Consider the following 18,213-nt stretch of genomic DNA (forward strand, 5'->3'; position numbering starts at 1 on the left):
GGTTGTAAAAGCACAATGTCCTTTTCATAATTCATGTTGAGTTTTATTGCTCTAGATTTAGGCAAACTGCTGCGAGGTTTGCTCATGTTACTATGCGAGCGGACCGGGATCAGTGTTCATCTGAACTGGAAAACGGAAATTCAAGACAATTTATGAACAAAGCTAAAAACTGGACTGTTAAAGCCCTTCCCAGAGCTGCTTTTTTGGAATACATGTATATTAATAGCAGATACTGTTTATATTGCTGATTTTAAGTGTTATTAACTTTTAACCACATTAAATTTGCCGCCGTCGTCATGAGTGCGTGTTCTGATGATGTACAGCTGTCAGAAGAGCTAAATTATATCCCATTGTAAACAACTATATTTTTCATTCAGAAAATAAATATTTGAAGTTGTTAAAGTTGTTTGAAGTTGTTGTCTCTCTATTTCATTTTACATTGGTGGAAGGAGTTGTTGATATGCATAAATTGTTTTGCTCTAAGGAGTACAGATATGAAGGCATTGACGAACTTCCCTTATAGTAACACAATGTTATTTATTTTCATATTATTTATATGCATTATAGTTTATAATAATTTTATGTTTTTATATATTCAGTTTTCACTTTAATTGGTTAAGTTTTAGTAATTTTATTATGTGCTCATTTTTACTTTTGTTGTTGTTGTTGTTGTTGTTTGAAATTTATTATATATTGCTTTATTTTTATTCAAGTTTTTGTAATTTTAGTACTTAAATGAAAATTAGAAATGTTGCCTTATTATTATTATTTATTAATGAATAACACTGCAGTAAAATACTGTGGTATTACCATCTATTCCATCACTTTACTACAGAAATTTATATTTTATAAGGGAAGTTTGTCAATGCATTAATGTCAAGTTAAGTTGATGTTTGTTGTTGACAATTCTTGTATTATTAAAATGTGACTACATATGCAGGTAAATGTTTCTATAAAGTCCTGGGGGTTAAAATTGGCTGATTCTGGCAATTATCACATGTTACTGTGTGAATGTGAAACAGTAAATTATACATGTATGTACAATGTATCCCATCAGCCACAAGATGGCTCCATGTTACATGTGATGCATTAAAATAACCTTGTTGGGAAAAAAACATGGAAAGATATTAAGTGAATTGCAATGTTGTCTCAGTATTTCTAAAATGGTTTCGGTCATAAAATGTTTAGACTTTACCTGTGATCAATGCTACAAACCTGATCCTTTCCACCTCTTAACACTAATAAAATGTTTTAGCAATATGTTGATTAATTACTCTCACTGTGGAATTATATTAGAAGTCAAGTAATACAGTGTTTTTTACGCAGCCAATGAATTAAAAAATACACAGGCGTTTATCATTTAGGATCACTTATTGTACCAATTAGAAATAACATTCTGCTTAGTTTAAGGTGCCAATTTAATGATTTTTTTCCTTACGACTCATATGTTGCATCAGTCTATATGCATAAGATGTTCACAATGAGCTAGTAGTGATTATACTAAACTAACAACTTGTCTATGTAATCTGTTTTTTAAAGATGTTGAATGAATTAATTAATCTCTATTTGTGTGAGTTCAGGTGCTTTTTAGATTATATAAAGTTTCTATAATAGGCTTGTTTGAGATGCGCCTAGCCTCGCCTGAAGTTCAGCCGAGAGTAGGCGGCTGCAGTAAGGGGAGGAGTGAAAAAAGTGCAGGCAAGACGGACAGTTCTCTGTTCTCGTAGTGGATCAAGAGGATCACACACCTACGAGATCAAAGGCGGATATCGCGGGATTCACACTCGCGCTTTTTTGCTGATAAACTTGATGTAATTTAAGTTCTGTTTCTTTTTATGTATAAACATAATGAACAATACACCCAAAGTACTTGTTATTTATTTCCATTCGAAAGATGTGTGGATCAATCATTTTTATTTTAATTACAGACATGTTTTTATATATTTTTATAAATCTGATAACTATCACATAATACCCACAGAGAGATCGCACTGTCAGAGACTTTAGGACTATTCACACATAAGTTATACACATAAAAACATGATATTATTGTTTTAAAATCAAACATTTTAAAACAGATCAATACATCACGGTTGTTTAAACCAATAAGCTTTAAGCTGTGTCGTCATCAAGTCGTTTCCCATCGTGCTTTTGGTCAGCGCAGTCGGTGGAGAGCAACTGCGCTCGACTGCAGAATCCGACACGTCCGCCTCGCCCTCGCGAGAGGTTTTTGACACACGTCAGCATGACATCAGAGCACGGCGGCCCACCCTCGGACACATTTCTAACCGGCATGCATCTCGCGGTGATCACCGGTGATCGGTTCTGCGCAGAATTTGCTCATCTCAAACAAGCCTATGGACAAACTCGGTTTCTTAATTGTCAAATTACTTTAGATTAGGCTTGTTTGAGATGCGCCTAGCCTCGCCTGAAGTTCAGCCGAGAGTAGGCGGCTGCAGAAAGGGGAGGAGTGAAAAAAGTGCAGGCAAGACGAACAGTTCTCTGTTCTCGTAGTGGATCAGAACCTACGAGATCAAAGGCGGATATCGCGGGATTCACACTCGTGCGCTGTGTTGCTGATAAACTGGATGTAATTTAAGTTCTGTTGCTTTTATATGAAAATAAACATAATGAACAATAAACCCAAAGTACTTGTTATTTATTTCCATTCGAAAAATGTGTGTATCAATCATTTTTACTTTAATTATAGACATGTTTTTATATATATTTTTTTTTATAAATGACAATGTTCGCATAACCCATAAAGAGATCACTGTGTCAGAAAGTTTGGGAATATTCACACATTATTTTTACACATAAAAACATGATATTAGAGTTTTAAAATCAAACATTTAAAATCAGATCAATACATCACGGTTGTTTAAACCAATAAGCTTTAAGCTGTGTCGTCAGCAAGTCGTTTCCCACCGTGCTTTTGGTCAGCGCAGTCGGTGGAGAGCAACTGCGCTCGACTGCAGAATCCGACACGTCCGCCTCGCCCTCGCGAGAGGTTTTTGACACACGTCAGCATGACATCAGAGCACGGCGGCCCACCCTCGGACACATTTCTAACCGGCATGCATCTCGCGGTGATCACCGGTGATCGGTTCTGCGCAGAATTTGCTCATCTCAAACAAGCCTATTAAAACCTCAAGCCTTCAATTGGCTAGTGACATTAGGCTTGTTTGAGATGAGCAAATTTTGCGCAGAACCGATCACCGGTGATCACCGCGAGATGCATGCCGGTTAGAAATGTGTCCGACGGTGGGCCGCCTTGCTCTGATGTCATGCTGACGTGTGTCAAAAACCTCTCGCGAGGGCGAGGCGGACGTGTCGGATTCTGCAATCGAGCGCAGTTGCTCTCCACCGACTGCGCTGACCAAAAGCACGATGGGAAACGACTTGATGACGACACAGCTTAAAGCTTATTGGTTTAAACAACCGTGATGTATTGATCTCTTTTAAAATGTTTGATTTTGAAACACTAATACCATGATTTTATGCGTATACATTATGTGTGAATATTCCAAAAGTCTCTGACAGTGCGATCTCTCTGGGGGTTATGTGATTGTTATCATATTTATAAAAATATATAAAAACATGTCTGTAATTAAAATAAAAATGATTGATACACACATCCTTCGAATGGAAATAAATATCAAGTACTTTGGGTGTCTTGTTCATTATGTTTATTTTCATATAAAAGCAACAGAATGTAAATTACATCCAGTTTATCAGCAACACAGCGCACAAGTGTGAATCCCGCGATATCCGCCTTAATCTCGCAGGTGTCTGATGCACTACGAGAAAGGAGAATTGTCCGTCTTGCCTGCACTGTTTTCACTCCTCCCCTCACTGCAGCCGCCTACTCTCGTCTGAACTTCAGGCGAGGCCAGGCGCATCTCAAACAAGCCTATTATAGAACGTTCTCATTTGCTAATGCATAAACTCTACAGGTCTAGGGGAGAATCAAAGGTAATCAATTAAGCTAAAAGGGGAGGAGCCACCTTTATTCAAAGCTGTACAAAATGGCCAAGCCAAGCACTGGTGTGTGTTGTGGCATTTGTGTTAATGTTTACTAGAATGGAGCTTCTGCAAGGTGTGTTAGTGGTGGTTGTGCTTGTTGCATTTGATTTGTCTGATGCATGGGGAAGTTTGAGGTACAGTCAAAGTCCAAGAAGCATGAGGCCAAAATCAGATCCAGCTTCCAACAGTCCTGCCCGTTCTCCTCTAGGGCTCTGGAACCCTTTGCAAGTGGCTTCTCAGTTTCAGAGTCCTCTGAGTTCTGTCTCAAGACACCTTGCACAGGATCCTTTTGGTCTTCAGGAGAAGCAGCTGTTGGAGGGTCCAGTGAAGCCTTTGGATTGGAAGTATCCCATTGTTCCTGAGGTGCAGAGAGAGTTGGCAGTGGACTTCCAGTTGAGGCAACCTGTGACTCCCAGCAGTGTCGCTGTTCAATGCAATGAGAACCGGGTACTTGTAGAGGTCCAGCAGGACTTGTTCAGCAATGGTCAGTTGATCCAGCCAACTGGTCTGTCTTTAGGTGGATGTCCTGTTGTTGGTCAGGACACTGCATCTAGGGTGCTCATCTTTGAGTATGAACTACAGGACTGCAACAGCGTGCAGATGGTAAGAACTTTTTAATCCTAATGGGTTGTTTGTGGCAGAGGATAGCCAAAGTCTTTCAAGGAAAGTCTGTTCAATTGTTGCAGTGCCAGGGCAGCTGAGACGAAGTCCTATCAGTGCACCATCTTTGGGGTGATCTTGGTAACCCCAACTTTTTTTTTTTTACAGATTAATGAGGATGAGCTTGTCTACACCTTCTCGCTTACCTACACCCCTGAGGCACTTGCTGGTACTCCAATCACCCGGGCTGATGGTGCAGTTGTTGGCATTCAATGCCATTATCAAAGGTAAGCAGTCTTTTGACTTTCTGCATGCTGCTTGTGCTGCTGAGACCATTTAATGGGTACCTTCATGAACCACAGACTTCAAAATGTAAGCAGTGATGCCTTGAGGCCAACATGGGTCCCTTATGCCTCAACGGAGGTTGGTGAAGAAGTCTTGCTGTTCTCCCTGAAGCTCATGATGGGTTAGTACAGGTTTATATCTCTAACCTTGTGATTGTGGCTCTGCCTAAAATGATGTTGTTGTTTTTTTTTGTTTTTTTTTTTGTAGATGACTGGTCCTATCAGAGGCCTTCAAACTCTTACTTTCTGGGTGGCGTTATTAACGTTGAGGCGTCTGTGAAGGTGTACAATCATGTGCCTCTGCGTGTGTTTGTGGACAGCTGTGTGGCCACTCAAGGACCAGATGTGAACTCACTTCCTAGATATTCCTTCATTGAGAATCACGGGTAAGGTCATGGCACTTGATTCTATAGGACTCTTTTGTAATGCTGTCAGTCATGGGTTAGGTCAAGTTGCTTGATACAGTTTATATTCATGACTTCTTTGTAACAACTTCTCAGGTGTTTTGTGGATGCCAAGGCTACAGCTTCCAGCTCCCGCTTCATGCCTCGGTCCCAGGAAGACAAGATCCAGTTCCAGCTGGAGGCGTTTGTGTTCCAGGAGGGCTCCAGTCCTTCTGTATGTACTAAGAATATGAGTGAGATCGACTTCTTCTCTTCCAAGCTTTTTTTGTGACTTCTGTCATCCCTTGCAGATCTACATAACCTGTATTCTGAAGGCCACTATTGCTTCTGTACCAAGTGATGCTCAGCGCAAATCCTGTTCCTTCGCTAATGGGTACATTTTCACCCTCTTAACTTTTGACTTTAGGTCTTTGACTTCGAAGTTGACTTTGCTCATGTTGACGCTGGCATGTCTACTGTTACAGGTGGTTTGCTGCTGATGGAAACAGCCAAGTTTGTGGTTGCTGTGACTCCACATGTGGTCCTGATGGTGGATTTGCTGCTTCTCCCTATGGAGGTTGGTAGCTTCTGCACTTCCTAAGGTTGCTCTTGACTTTCAAGTCCTCAAACTTGTTTTGGTTTTCTTCTAGGCATTCAGTGGGAAGGCAAGGCATCACTTGGTCCCGTAATGGTTCAAGAGCAAAAGGCTGTTTCTCAATAAATCTGACATTGATCCTTGCATGTATCTGACTAGTCATTTTGCTTCATGTCTGGGTTAACTGCTTTTGACTCAACTGTTTCCTCATTCTGCCAATGTGAAACTGTCCTACTGAACCTTCAAGTCCCATATAGGATGCTGTTGCATTACAGGAGTTACTTTCTCTATAGGCATCTTTAAGATATTGTTCTTTAAACAACTTCCACTGAAGCTTGATCACATTGAGCCCTAGTGGCTGTACAAAACCAACTTGTTTCTGATCTGTAGTCATAAATATTTATGACTGGACTATAATTTGTTTGCTCTCAGGGGCTTTGTAGATGACAGCTTGTCCATGATAGAAACTGTCAGTTTCTTGATGGGGGGGGGGAAATTGGGAAAGACCATGGATTAAAGCATTCTAGTGAGTTCTCACTTGCTAATGCAGAGGTTTTCAGTCCTGGCATATCCCTTGTATTTCTCACTTAACACGGATTCAGATTATCAGCTCATTAGGTGAGTGCTCCATTAACTGAACTAAGCATGGGTCTCATTCAGCTCCCTAGTTCAGTAGTCAGGGCACTGATAAGGGGGCTAGCCACATTAATTTACAATATACTGATTTGTGTCCTAGTGGAAAAGTGAATTTTGAAGCAGTTTTAAAAAAAAAAAAACAGGTAAGGCGGTTTGGCACATGAGTGTGTACGTTGTAAAACAGTTTTGTCAAGTTGCTTAGCAAAGGCTTTTTTTTACTCCTTGAGAAACCCCATTATAAAACCCTATAGGGAAAACAAACAGCAAATTAGTCTTACAGGTTCTGACATAATGCACATCACCACTTTCTGAAATACTTTGTTGTGATCCTATCAGACTTATGATAGCAACCTGATTGTAACAAAGCACTGTTCACCAGAGGAGAACTGGCCCCCCGACTAAGCCTGGTTTCTCCCAAGGTTTTTTTTTCTCTCCATTTTAACACCTATTTGCCACTTGTTTAGAGTTTGGGTTCTTTGCCGCTTTTGCCTTTGGCTTGCATAGTTGGGACATTTGATATTCAATAGTATTCTTGACATTTATTCAACAGTGCTTCTGATCTGCCTGCATTGACACTTATTTAAGAGCTGCTGTGCAGCCAAAATTATGTACCAGCTATCAATGTAAAGCTGCTTTGACACAATCTGCATTGTAAAAAGCGCTATATAAATAAAGGTGACTTGACTTTCACTAATTCATGTTTTTATAGTTTACATGGAGACAATAATTGTATTGTTTTCAAAAACGTGCACTTTGAAACCCATTTTCAAAAATTTGTGTTATTAGATCCCCAAAACACTGCTGTTCTGTAAATGAATGACCAGAATGCATAAAGAGTGTTCAGTTTAGTCATGTAAATGCCCTCTCAATGTATCAGATAATGCTGGGTACACTAAAAGATTTTTGAAAATGTATAAGATTTTCAAAATTTGAGACCACAAATATAAGGACAAAAAAAAAAAAAAAAAAAAAAAAAAATTCCTAGATTTAACAGTTTTGCTCCTACAGTGTGTGGTGTGACAAAGACAGCACACCACATGAACAGATTTTCAACCAGAGTCCTGACTGTGGACAAGGGAAGTCTTGCAAAATCTATCAAGAATTCAGAGTAAACATGACATATAAGCAGGAATAAATTGCATTGATAGTGTTTGGAATGATTTTGGTATGTTTTACGGGACACGTTGTATAAACACTCATGCTGTTGCCACATATCAACAAGCTGATCCTCCATATTTGCTGTCCAAATCCATTTAACTTTGTGCTGCGCCATGACTGTGTTTGTTATGCTTCTGTCAGCTCGCTTTCTGATTGGATATCGTTTCATTTCATGTGATAATCCCTAGAGCGTGCATGCGTTTGTCCTCGGGATTTTCCCCAAACGCATCAGGATTTCTGATTGAGTATTTATGATTTGTGATCAGGGCCTATGCGTCTATTCGTCAACGTGCTTTTTACATTATACAATGTTTCTATAATGGTCAAACTCAGTTTCTTAAATGTCAAATTACTTTAGATTAAAACCTCAAGTGTTCTGTTGGCTAGTGACATTATAGAACATTCTCAGTTGCTAATGCATAAACTCTACAGGTCCAGGGGAGAATCAAAGGTAATCAATTAAGCTAAAAGGGGAGGAGCCACCTTAACTCAAAGCTGTAAAAAATGGACAAGCCAAGAACTCTGGTGTTTGTTGTGGCATTTGTGTTCATGTTTGTTAGCATGGAGCTTCTGCAAGGTGTGTTAGTGGTGGTTGTGCTTGTTGCGTTTGATCTGCCTGATGCATGGGGAAGTTTGAGGTACAGTCAAAGTCCAAGAAGCATGAGGCTGAAATCAGATCCAGCTTCCAGAAGTCCTGGTCTTTCTCCTCTAGGGCTCTGGAACCCTTTGCAAGTGGCTTCTCAGTTTCAGAGTCCTCTGAGTTCTGTCTCAAGAAACCTTGCACAGGATCCTTTTGGTCTTCAGGAGAAGCAGCTGTTGGAGGGTCCAGTGAAGCCTTTGGATTGGAAGTATCCCATTGTTCCTGAGGTGCAGAGAGAGTTGGGGGTGAACTTCCAGTTGAGGCAACCTGTGACTCCCAGCAGTGTAGCGGTTCAATGCAATGAGAACCGGGTACTTGTAGAGGTCCAGCAGGACTTGTTCAGCAATGGTCAGTTGATCCAGCCAACTGGTCTGTCTCTAGGTGGATGTCCTGTTGTTGGTCAGGACACTGAGTCTAGGGTGCTAATCTTTGAGTATGAACTACAGGACTGCAACAGCGTGCAGATGGTAAGAACTCTTTAATCTTAATGGTTTGTTTGTGGCAGAGGATAGCCAAAGTCTTTCAAGGAAAGTCTGTTCAATTGTTGCAGTATCTGCAATGCCAGGGCAGCTGAGACCGTCCTATCTGTTTGACTGTGTAAACCTTGATTTCTTAAACCGCTTTCCTTTTTAAATAACTCCTCAAACCAAAAACAATCTGACATGACCTATCCCATAAATGTTATGAATGGTGCTTAAACAATAACTTGTTCTAGTAGTGTCTAAAGCAGGTTTTAAACCTGGAACAGCAAATTTTTGATCCCAAGTTTGAGATGTGCACTGCTCTATAGCAACCCCAACGCTTCTAAGGGCAGGGTTTTTTTTTTTTTTTTTTAAATGACCAACTGGCTCTTGAGTTATTCCAACATGTTGCACAATGCACTTTCTCCCAAAGTAAGATTAGTGCACTGTCTTTGGGATGATCTTCATGGTAACCAATCTCTTCCAGATGAATGAGGATGAGCTTGTCTACACCTTCTCTCTTACCTACACCCCTGAGGCACTTGCTGGAACTCCAATTACCCAGGCAGATGGTGCAGTTGTTGGCATTCAATGCCATTATCAAAGGTAAGTGGACTCTGACTTTCTGCATGCTGCTTGTGCAGCTTTGAGACCATCTAATTGGTACCTTCATGAACCACAGACTTCAAAACGTAAGCAGTGATGCCTTGAGGCCAACATGGGTCCCTTATGCCTCAACGGAGGTTGGTGAAGAAGTCTTGCTGTTCTCCCTGAAGCTCATGATGGGTTAGTACAGGTTTATATCTTTAACCTTATAATTGTGGCTGTGCCTAATTTTTTTTTTTTTTTTTTTTTTTTTTTTGTGTAGATGACTGGTCCTATCAGAGGCCTTCAAACTCTTACTATCTGGGTGGCTTTATTAACATCGAGGCATCTGTGAAGGTGTACAATCACGTACCTCTGCGTGTGTTTGTGGACAGCTGTGTGGCCACTCAAGGACCAGATGTGAACTCTCTCCCGAGATATTCCTTCATTGAGAATCACGGGTAAGGTCATGGCACTTGGTTTTTATAGGACTCTTTTGTAACTCTGTCAGAGTCATGGGTTAGGTCAAGTTGCTTGATAGTTGATATTCATGAGTTCTTTGTAACCACTTCTCAGGTGCTTTGTGGATGCCAAGGCTACAGCTTCCAGCTCCCGCTTCATGCCTCGGTCCCAGGAGGACAAGATCCAGTTCCAGCTGGAGGCGTTTATGTTCCAGGAGGGCTCCAGTCCTTATGTATGTACTAAGAATATCATGTGTTAACTACCAATCTGTGTATGTGACTTGTCATCCCTTGCAGATCTATATAACCTGTATTCTGAAGGCCACTATTGCTTCTGTACCAAGTGATGCTCAGCGCAAATCCTGTTCCTTCGCTAATGGGTACATTTCACCCTCTTAACTTTTGACTTTAGGTCTTTGACTTCGAAGTTGACTTTGCTCATGTTGAAGCTGGCATGTCTACGGTTACAGGTGGTTTGCTGCTGATGGAAACAACCAAGTTTGTGGTTGCTGTGACTCAACATGTGGTCCTGATGGTGGATTTGCTGCTGCTCCCTTTGGAGGTTGGTAGTTTTTGTGCTTCCTAAGGTTGCTCTTGACTTTCAAGTGCTCGAATTTGTTTTGGTTTTCTTCTAGGTGTTCAGTGGGAAGGCAAGGCATCACTTGGTCCCGTAATGGTTCAAGAGCGAAAGGCTGTTTCTCAATAAATTTAACTTCATTGATCCTTGCATGTATCTGACTAGTCATTTTGCTTCGTGTCTGGTTTAACTGCTTTTGACCCTGAAACAGTGACTCATTCTGCCAATGTGGCGAAATTGTCATACTGAACCTCTGCAAGTCCCATATATCATGCAACCGTAGCATTACTGAATTTTAAATATTTCTCTATAGGTTCTTTTTTTTTTTTTTTTTTTTTTTTCCCTCTCCTCCACTGAAGCTCATATTGAGCCCTAGTGGTTGTACAAAACTAGATTCCTTCTGATCTGTACTCTGTACTTTATGAATATCTAGACTAGTGGTTTCAAACTCAATTCCTGGAGGGCCACAGCTTTGCACAGTTTAGCTCCAGCTCACCACTTGGAAGTTTCTCGTAATCTTGAAGACCTTGATTAGCTGGATCAGGTGTTTTGATTTAGGGTTGGCGCAGAGCTGTGGCCTTCCAGAATTTGAGTTTGAGACCACTGCTCTAGACTATCATACTTGAGCTTTGGTGCTTTAGAGTTTCTATCATGGACAAGCTGTCAGTTTCTAGATTGGGGAAAGAACCTGGATTAAAGCACTTCTAGTGACTTCTCATTTGCTAGTGTAGTGGTTTTCAGTCCTGGCATATCCCTTGTATTTCTCACTTAACTCCTTATTCAGATCATAAGCTCACTAGGTGAGTGCTCCATTACGTGTGGGTCTCAGTCAGCTCCCTGGTTCAGTAGTCAAGGCACTAATAAGGGAGCTGGCCACATTAATTTACACTATACTGACCTAGGGTGTGGATTGAGACGCAGGGTAAGTGTTTACACAAATGTACTACAATGGACTTTCTTTTTTTTTACCTCCTTTTGAAGTGTTTCATGTCCAGACAACATTGTCAAACACTGTTCACATCTGTGAAAATGACTGTTTTCTGCTGCCAAGCCAGTAGTTGGCAATGACGTGTAAAACACTGTGTGCCTATAGAGTGGTGCAGGTATGACATCAGAACCCAGGAGACTAATTCCCTGCTGTTTCCTTTGAGTTTTTTCCTGTGGGGGTTTTTGTGTAAAAGCTTGTGGTAAACGCAACTTGACAATACTTTGACAATTTGTTCTACAATGTAGATTACACACCCATTGTGAGGTGAATTTTGAAGCAGTTCATTTTTTAAAACATTTTAGTAAGTAATTAGGCAGTTTGGCACGTTGTAAAACAATGTTTTGTCAAGTTGTTTAGCACAGGCTTTATTTTTACTCATTGAAAAACCCTGTTATAAAACCCTACAGGAAAACAAGGAGTGAATGAGTCTTACAGGTTCTAAAGTAATGTGCATGATGTTACCACTTTCACTAATTCATGTTTTTATAGGTTAGAGACAATAATTGTACTGTTTTCAAAAACTTGCACCTAAACCCATTTTGAAAAGTTTGCATTATTGGCCCCCCAAAAGGCTGCTGTTCTGTAAATGAATGACCAGAATGCATAGAGCATTCGTTTTTCAGTTGTGTAAATGCCCTCTCAGTGTGTCAGCAGAGGTGTCAAGTGACAAAGTACAAACACTTTATTACCTTAAGTAGAAATTTTGGGTATCTATACTTTACTGGAGTAATTTTTCAGCTGACTTTTTACTTCTACTACTTACATTTTCATGCAATACTTTCTACTCCTTACATTTTAAAAATAGCATTGTTACCCCCATTTCATTTCAGCTTGTTTTCATTCCAGCTTGTCATTTAAATAATAAAAAAAAAACTATCCAGATAAATCGTGCCATCTGGATAGAGTGAATTTTATTGTGGTTAGATGAGAAGTAAAAACATATACCATTCCGGCACCCTATTGGTTTGTACACTATCCATCACACCTGCACATGACACAAATCACATCACACTCCAGCAAGGAGGACATAGCCAGTGTTGGGGTTAATCAAAGATTATTTCTTTAAAAGTTATTTCTCCACTACTGGCTCATATATCAAACGGGTGCTTTCTCTTCATCCTCCACAAATTAAGCTACAGTACGCAGTTCAGTAGAGAGATGTTTGAATAAATTAGTGTTTGCGATTGACAACATTGTGATAAGTAGGCTATACTAACTTTGTAACTCGTTACCCCCAACACTGGTCATAGCAGATATCTGTGTTTGCGTGTATTTGACTATTCAGGTGCAAAGAGAACTGATCACGTGAGAGGGCGCTTTTGTTGTGTGCCATTCAGCGCAATTCCGGCTATCCCGCCTTTAATCGATTAAAAAAATTGTAATTGAATTGTAATATTGTGATACAACGATCTTCAAAGATCATTTGGCTGTAAGCTGAAATTAAATTCCTCACAGAATTCTTGCAGCTAAGTTTGACTTTTTGCACTATTACAATACTTACAGGCATGTAGACGTCAAATCTTCTGCTCCATGAAACACATGTTAATGCTTAGTAGTACACATATATTGTTCTTTAATGTATTTGCATTGTAATAAAATGCATTCATTTTCAATGGGCATATATGCGGCTGAAACAGGTAGCCTAGTGCTTCCCAAATTTTTCAACATTAACATTTTAAAGGAACACTCCACTTTTTTTGAAAATAGGCTCATTTTCCAACTCCCCTAGAGTTAAACAGTTGAGTTTAACCGTTTTCGAATCCATTCAGCCGATCTCCGGTTCTGGCGGTACAACTTTTAGCATAGCTTAGCATAGTTCATTGAATCTGATTAGACCGTTAGCATCGCGTTTAAAAATGACCAAAGACTTTTGATATTTTTCCTATTTAAAACTTGACTCTTCTGTAGTTAAATCGTGTACTAAGACCGACGGAAAATAAAAAGTTGTGATTTTCTAGGCTGATATGGCTAGGAACTATACTCTCATTCAGGCGTAATAATCAAGGAACTTTGCTGCCGTTCCATGGCTGCAGCAGTGCAATGATATTACGCAGCACCTGTGAGCCCCTGCTTGCACAGGGAACGTGCCTTGCAACCATGGAGACGTTTGTGAGAGACGCTGCGTGATATCATTGCGAGAACGCGAAAACGGTAAAACTCAACTGTTTAACTCTAGGGGAGTTGGAAAATGAGCCTATTTTCAAAAAAGTGGAGTGTTCCTTTAATAACATTATAGTCATTTAAGCCTTTAATTTTTTTTTTTTTTTTTTTTTTTTTGAGGAGGTGGGATTGTTCTCAGATTATGCTGGGTACACACTAAAAGATTATTGAAAACTTATACGATTTTCAAAATGTGCGAGACCACAAATATGAGGACAAAAAAAAACACCTACAGTGTGTGGTGTGACAAAGACAGCACACCACATGAACAGATTTTCAACCAGAGTCCTGACTGTGAACAAAGGAAGTCTTGCAAAATCTCTTGAGACTTCAGAGTAAACATGACGGACGATAGGCAGGAAGAAATTGCATTGATAGTGTTTGGAATGATTTTGGTATGTTTTACGGGACACGTTGTATAAACACTCATGCTGTTGCCACAAATCAACAAGCTGATCCTCCATCCAGGGGGCGCATGCGCAAGTGCTGACCCCAGACACTGGTGTGCTCGTGTGTTTGCTTGCTTGTTTGTTTTAAATTGTTTAAACAGTCCACGTTTTAAAAGCAATATGCTTTTTAAGATAATCGTTGTGTTCTGGATTCTAAAATGCGCTATAGACTGTGTGTCTGCGTTGGAAGATGGAGTGGATTTGGGAAATCTAAGGAACAATGGATTAATGAGGACAATGTTTTACAGCCGCGAAGATCTGTTGAGATTCCGACACAATGTTAGAACCCCACCAAAGTTCTTTCATGAACCTTCCGAAATAGTTTGTTCCATCCACACAACAAACAGAAAGAAGAAAACAAAACGGAAGGGCTCTAGAGGCGGAATCCGAAACAGACTTAAATCTCGCGGCAGTCGGTTTCCTCTTCCTACAATAACTTTAACTAATGCTCGCTCGCTTCAAAATAAAATGCTTGAACTTACAGCATTGGTGAAATACAACAGAGATTTTAAAAGAGCTAACCTGATCTGCATTACGGAGACATGGTTGACGGAGGCGATTGACAACATACACTTGGAAGGATACTCATTAATCCGTCTGGACCGCGACAGTGCCAAGTCAACTAAAACAATCGGAGGAGGACTGTGTATGTTTGTTAGTAGCAGGTGGGCGAATAATATTACGGTACGTGAAACACATTGCTCTGCTCACGACTGTGTCTTTCAGGCCATACTACTTGCCTCGCGAATTCGGACAAATAACAATTATCTTAGTCTATGTGCCAGGACCAAACTTTGCACTTGCTGCTGAATGCATAGCTGCTAGTTACAACAGAGCGCTTTGCAATTCTGCCGATGACCCAGTCTTCTTGCTTGGAGATTTTAATAAATGCAATGTATCTACGCTGTTGCCAAATCTTGAGCAATATGTAACCTGTCCGACAAGACTGGTTAAGACTCTGGACAAATGCTTTGGTAACGTGGAAGGTGCATATGTGCCAAAGCTATATCCACCTCTGGGACGTTCGGATCACAACGTTATTCATCTGTTACCAAAATACAGGCAGCTTTTAAAGAGGATCAAGCCTGCCGTTCAGCAGGTTCAAACGTGGTCCAGGGACGAAATAGAAAAGCTAAGAGGCTCTTTTGAGTGCACTGAATGGGACTTATTTTTTAACGATGATGACTGTTGTAGTAATCATGAATTTTTGAATGATACAATAACCTGTTATGTTAATTTCTGTGTAAATTCAGTGGTTCAAACAAAGAATATTAGAGTCTATCCAAATAATAAGCCGTGGATTAACAAAGATCTGAAACATTACCTAAACATGAAGAAAATTGCCTTCTTGCAGAATGATCAGCAGAAAGTAAAAGAGTTAAACAAAGCAGTAAAACGTAAGATAAAAGATGCACAGAATGAATATAAAGAGAATGTTGAAGAGAAATTAAAAACGGGAAATGTAAGAGATGCATGGAAGGGTTTAAATACAATGATGGGTAGACAAAAGAAAAGAGTTCAAAAACATGAAGACCCTCATGTTCTTGCAAATAATTTTAATATTTTTTATTCACGATTTGATAATGATTTTAATGATGATGATTTGTCTGTTAGTAATGAATTAATGATGATCATGACTCAATCACAGCCTATGATTATACAGGAGAGGGAGGTTGTCACAGTGCTTCGTAAAGTTAAATCGTATAAGGCATCTGGCCCAGATGGCCTGAAGGGGAAAGTCCTGAAAGAATGTGCAGCACAACTTGGACATGTGTGTACAAGGTTATTTCAAATCTTCCTGAACAATGGTTTTGTACCATTAGCCTGGAAGAATTCCATTGTCATCCCGGTGCCGAAAATACCTAATGCTAAATCTCTCAAAGACTTTCGCCCAATCGTACTCCCATCTATTCTGTGTAAATGTATGGTGCGCATAGTATGTAAGGAAGTGTTATCCCAAATCGAGACATGCATAGACCCCATGCAATTTGCCTATCGGGCAAATAGGAGCACTGTGGATGCCTCTCTTACTCTTTTAAATAAGGTTCAAAATCATCTAGATAATTCAAATTCCTATGTTCGAATACTCTTCATGGATTTCTCATCCGCTTTCAATACTGTCCAACCTCATCTTCTTTTAAAGCGCCTCTATGAGTCAGGTGCTAGTAGTTGGATGATTATATGGATTAAGGAGTTTTTAAAAGGTCGCCCTCAGCGAGTTTGTGTTAATAATGTTATGTCGGATTGCTTGGTTTTAGATACTGGGGTACCGCAGGGATGTGTACTGTCTCCAATACTTTTTTCCGTATACATAAATGAACTGAAGTGCAATGACGATAACCTTACCCTTATAAAATATGCCGATGATATGGCATTGGTTTCATGTCAGAAAGAAATGAACTGCACCTCATATTTTCAGTATATTGACAGTATTATTTGTTGGTTTGAGAGTAGTTTTTTATATCTTAATATTGAAAAGACAAAGGAGCTATGTTTGAGAAATCAGTTGAGAAGAGTAGATACCGTATCTGAATATAAACCAGTTGTTATAAAGGAAAAAACTGTAGAGCAGGTCTCGAATTTTAAATATTTGGGTACAATTATAGATGAGAAACTTAATTTTGAAAATAATGTGGAGTACATTCATAAAAAAGCACGACAACGCTTGGGTCTCCTCAGGAAACTGAGAAGCTTTAATATCGGTCAGCAGACCCTAACCATGTTATATCGATCAATGATAGAGAGTATTCTCACATATAATATTGTTTCATGGTACGGCAATCTAACATTAAAACAAAAGAACAAACTCTCACAAATAATTAATCAAGCAAATAAGATTACTGGACAAAAACAACAGCCACTTCAGAGCTTGTTCGATCATTTCATGGGTAAAATGGCAATTGCGATTTTTAAAGATAACACACATCCTCTTCACTCTGCTTTTGAATTGCTCCCATCTGGACGTAGAAAAAATGTCTATAAAAGATCTTTTTTTTCCATTGGCAGTGATTATCTTGAATCGTACAGTATTTTAATTGAAATGATAGAATGGCTGTTGATATTTTTAATTTTTCTTTCTTAGTGTTTAATTATAGAATTGTGTTGTTGATGTGTGATGTCATTTCTAAGTAGTGAATGTATGTTACAGTGTCAAAGAAAAATTTCCTCTCTGTGAAAACAGACTGGACAATAAAGTTCAATCCAATCCATCATTGCTGTCCAAATCCATTTAACTTTGTGCTGCGCCATGACTGTGTTTGTTATGCTTCTGTTTTCTGTCAGCTCGCTTTCTGATTGGATATTGTTTCACGCTCCTCTGGGTCCTCTGGGTTTCCCCCAGTGCATCAGGGTTTCTGATCGTAAATATTCAACATGTTGAATATTTGCGATTCATGGTCGGGGTGCTTCCGATATTCTTCAAAGCAGATACAGTCACTCTTAAAGGTGCCCTAAAACCTTTTTTTTTAAAAGATGTAATATAAGTCTAAGGTGTCCCCTCAATGTGTCTGCGAAGTTTCAGCTCAAAATACCCCATAGATTTTTTTTTTTTAATTCATTTTTTTAACTGCCTATTTTGGGGCATCATTATAAATGAGCTGATTCAGGGCTACTGGCCCTTTTATTCTCCTGCTCCACACCCACAGAGCTCGCGCTTGCCTTGAACAGTGCATAAACAAAGTTTACACAGCTAATATAACCCTCAAATGGATCTTTACAAAGTGTTCGTCATGTATGCTGCATGTATGCGTCAGATTATGTGAGTATTGTATGCTGTTATATTGTTTACATTTGATTCTGAATGAATTTGAGGCTGTGCTCCGTGGATAACGGCTAATGCTACACTGTTGGAGAGATTTATAAAGAATTTATAAAGAAATCTTTTTATAAAGACATTTATAAAGTCTTTTACACAAATGAGATTTATATAAGACGGAGGAAACAATGGTGTTTGAGACTCACTGTATGTCATTTCCATGTACTGAATCCTTGTTATTTGACTATGCCTAGATAAATCCAACTTTTCATTCAAGGGCACCTTTAACACTCCTGAAGAAAATCTGTAGAACCATCAAGATAATCGGCACATACCTAGGATTGACAGAAGGAGAGAAATCAGCCCAAAATAATCCTGATTATCTTGTGGTGTGTA

General features: G+C 39.5%; 2 protein-coding genes across 2 annotated transcripts; both read left to right on the forward strand.

The window, feature by feature from the left end:
• The first annotated feature begins 4,079 nt into the window (after positions 1-4,079).
• LOC137006693 (zona pellucida sperm-binding protein 3-like) lies at positions 4,080-6,093 on the forward strand. Its single transcript, XM_067367658.1, has 8 exons — positions 4,080-4,629; positions 4,795-4,913; positions 4,989-5,092; positions 5,179-5,356; positions 5,471-5,588; positions 5,665-5,747; positions 5,839-5,930; positions 6,004-6,093. The coding sequence occupies exons 1-8, from the start codon at positions 4,084-4,086 to the stop codon at positions 6,072-6,074; spliced, it is 1,311 nt and encodes a 436-aa protein (XP_067223759.1). The 5' UTR covers positions 4,080-4,083; the 3' UTR covers positions 6,075-6,093.
• Positions 6,094-8,287: 2,194 nt separating this feature from the next.
• LOC137006436 (zona pellucida sperm-binding protein 3-like) lies at positions 8,288-10,595 on the forward strand. Its single transcript, XM_067367203.1, has 8 exons — positions 8,288-8,849; positions 9,331-9,449; positions 9,526-9,629; positions 9,712-9,889; positions 10,005-10,122; positions 10,187-10,269; positions 10,360-10,451; positions 10,525-10,595. Exons 1-8 carry the CDS (start codon positions 8,292-8,294, stop codon positions 10,593-10,595), a joined length of 1,323 nt encoding a protein of 440 aa, XP_067223304.1. The 5' UTR covers positions 8,288-8,291.
• Positions 10,596-18,213: the final 7,618 nt, after the last annotated feature.

The sequence above is a fragment of the Chanodichthys erythropterus genome, chromosome 18, assembly GCF_024489055.1.
Source record: "Chanodichthys erythropterus isolate Z2021 chromosome 18, ASM2448905v1, whole genome shotgun sequence".
NCBI classification, from domain to species: domain Eukaryota; kingdom Metazoa; phylum Chordata; class Actinopteri; order Cypriniformes; family Xenocyprididae; genus Chanodichthys; species Chanodichthys erythropterus.

What these genes read in the sequence shown, in the direction of transcription:
- LOC137006693 (XM_067367658.1), top strand. Translation starts at nt 4,084, where the DNA reads ATGGAGCTTCTGCAAGGTGTGTTAGTGGTGGTTGTGCTTGTTGCATTT. An exon ending in ACTGCAACAGCGTGCAGATG is followed by an intron (nt 4,630 to 4,794) that starts GTAAGAACTTTT and finishes TTTTTTTTACAG; the next exon opens with ATTAATGAGGATGAGCTTGT. An exon ending in TGCTGCTTCTCCCTATGGAG is followed by an intron (nt 5,931 to 6,003) that starts GTTGGTAGCTTC and finishes GTTTTCTTCTAG; the next exon opens with GCATTCAGTGGGAAGGCAAG.
- LOC137006436 (XM_067367203.1), top strand. Translation starts at nt 8,292, where the DNA reads ATGTTTGTTAGCATGGAGCTTCTGCAAGGTGTGTTAGTGGTGGTTGTG. An exon ending in ATTCAATGCCATTATCAAAG is followed by an intron (nt 9,450 to 9,525) that starts GTAAGTGGACTC and finishes CATGAACCACAG; the next exon opens with ACTTCAAAACGTAAGCAGTG. An exon ending in TGCTGCTGCTCCCTTTGGAG is followed by an intron (nt 10,452 to 10,524) that starts GTTGGTAGTTTT and finishes GTTTTCTTCTAG; the next exon opens with GTGTTCAGTGGGAAGGCAAG.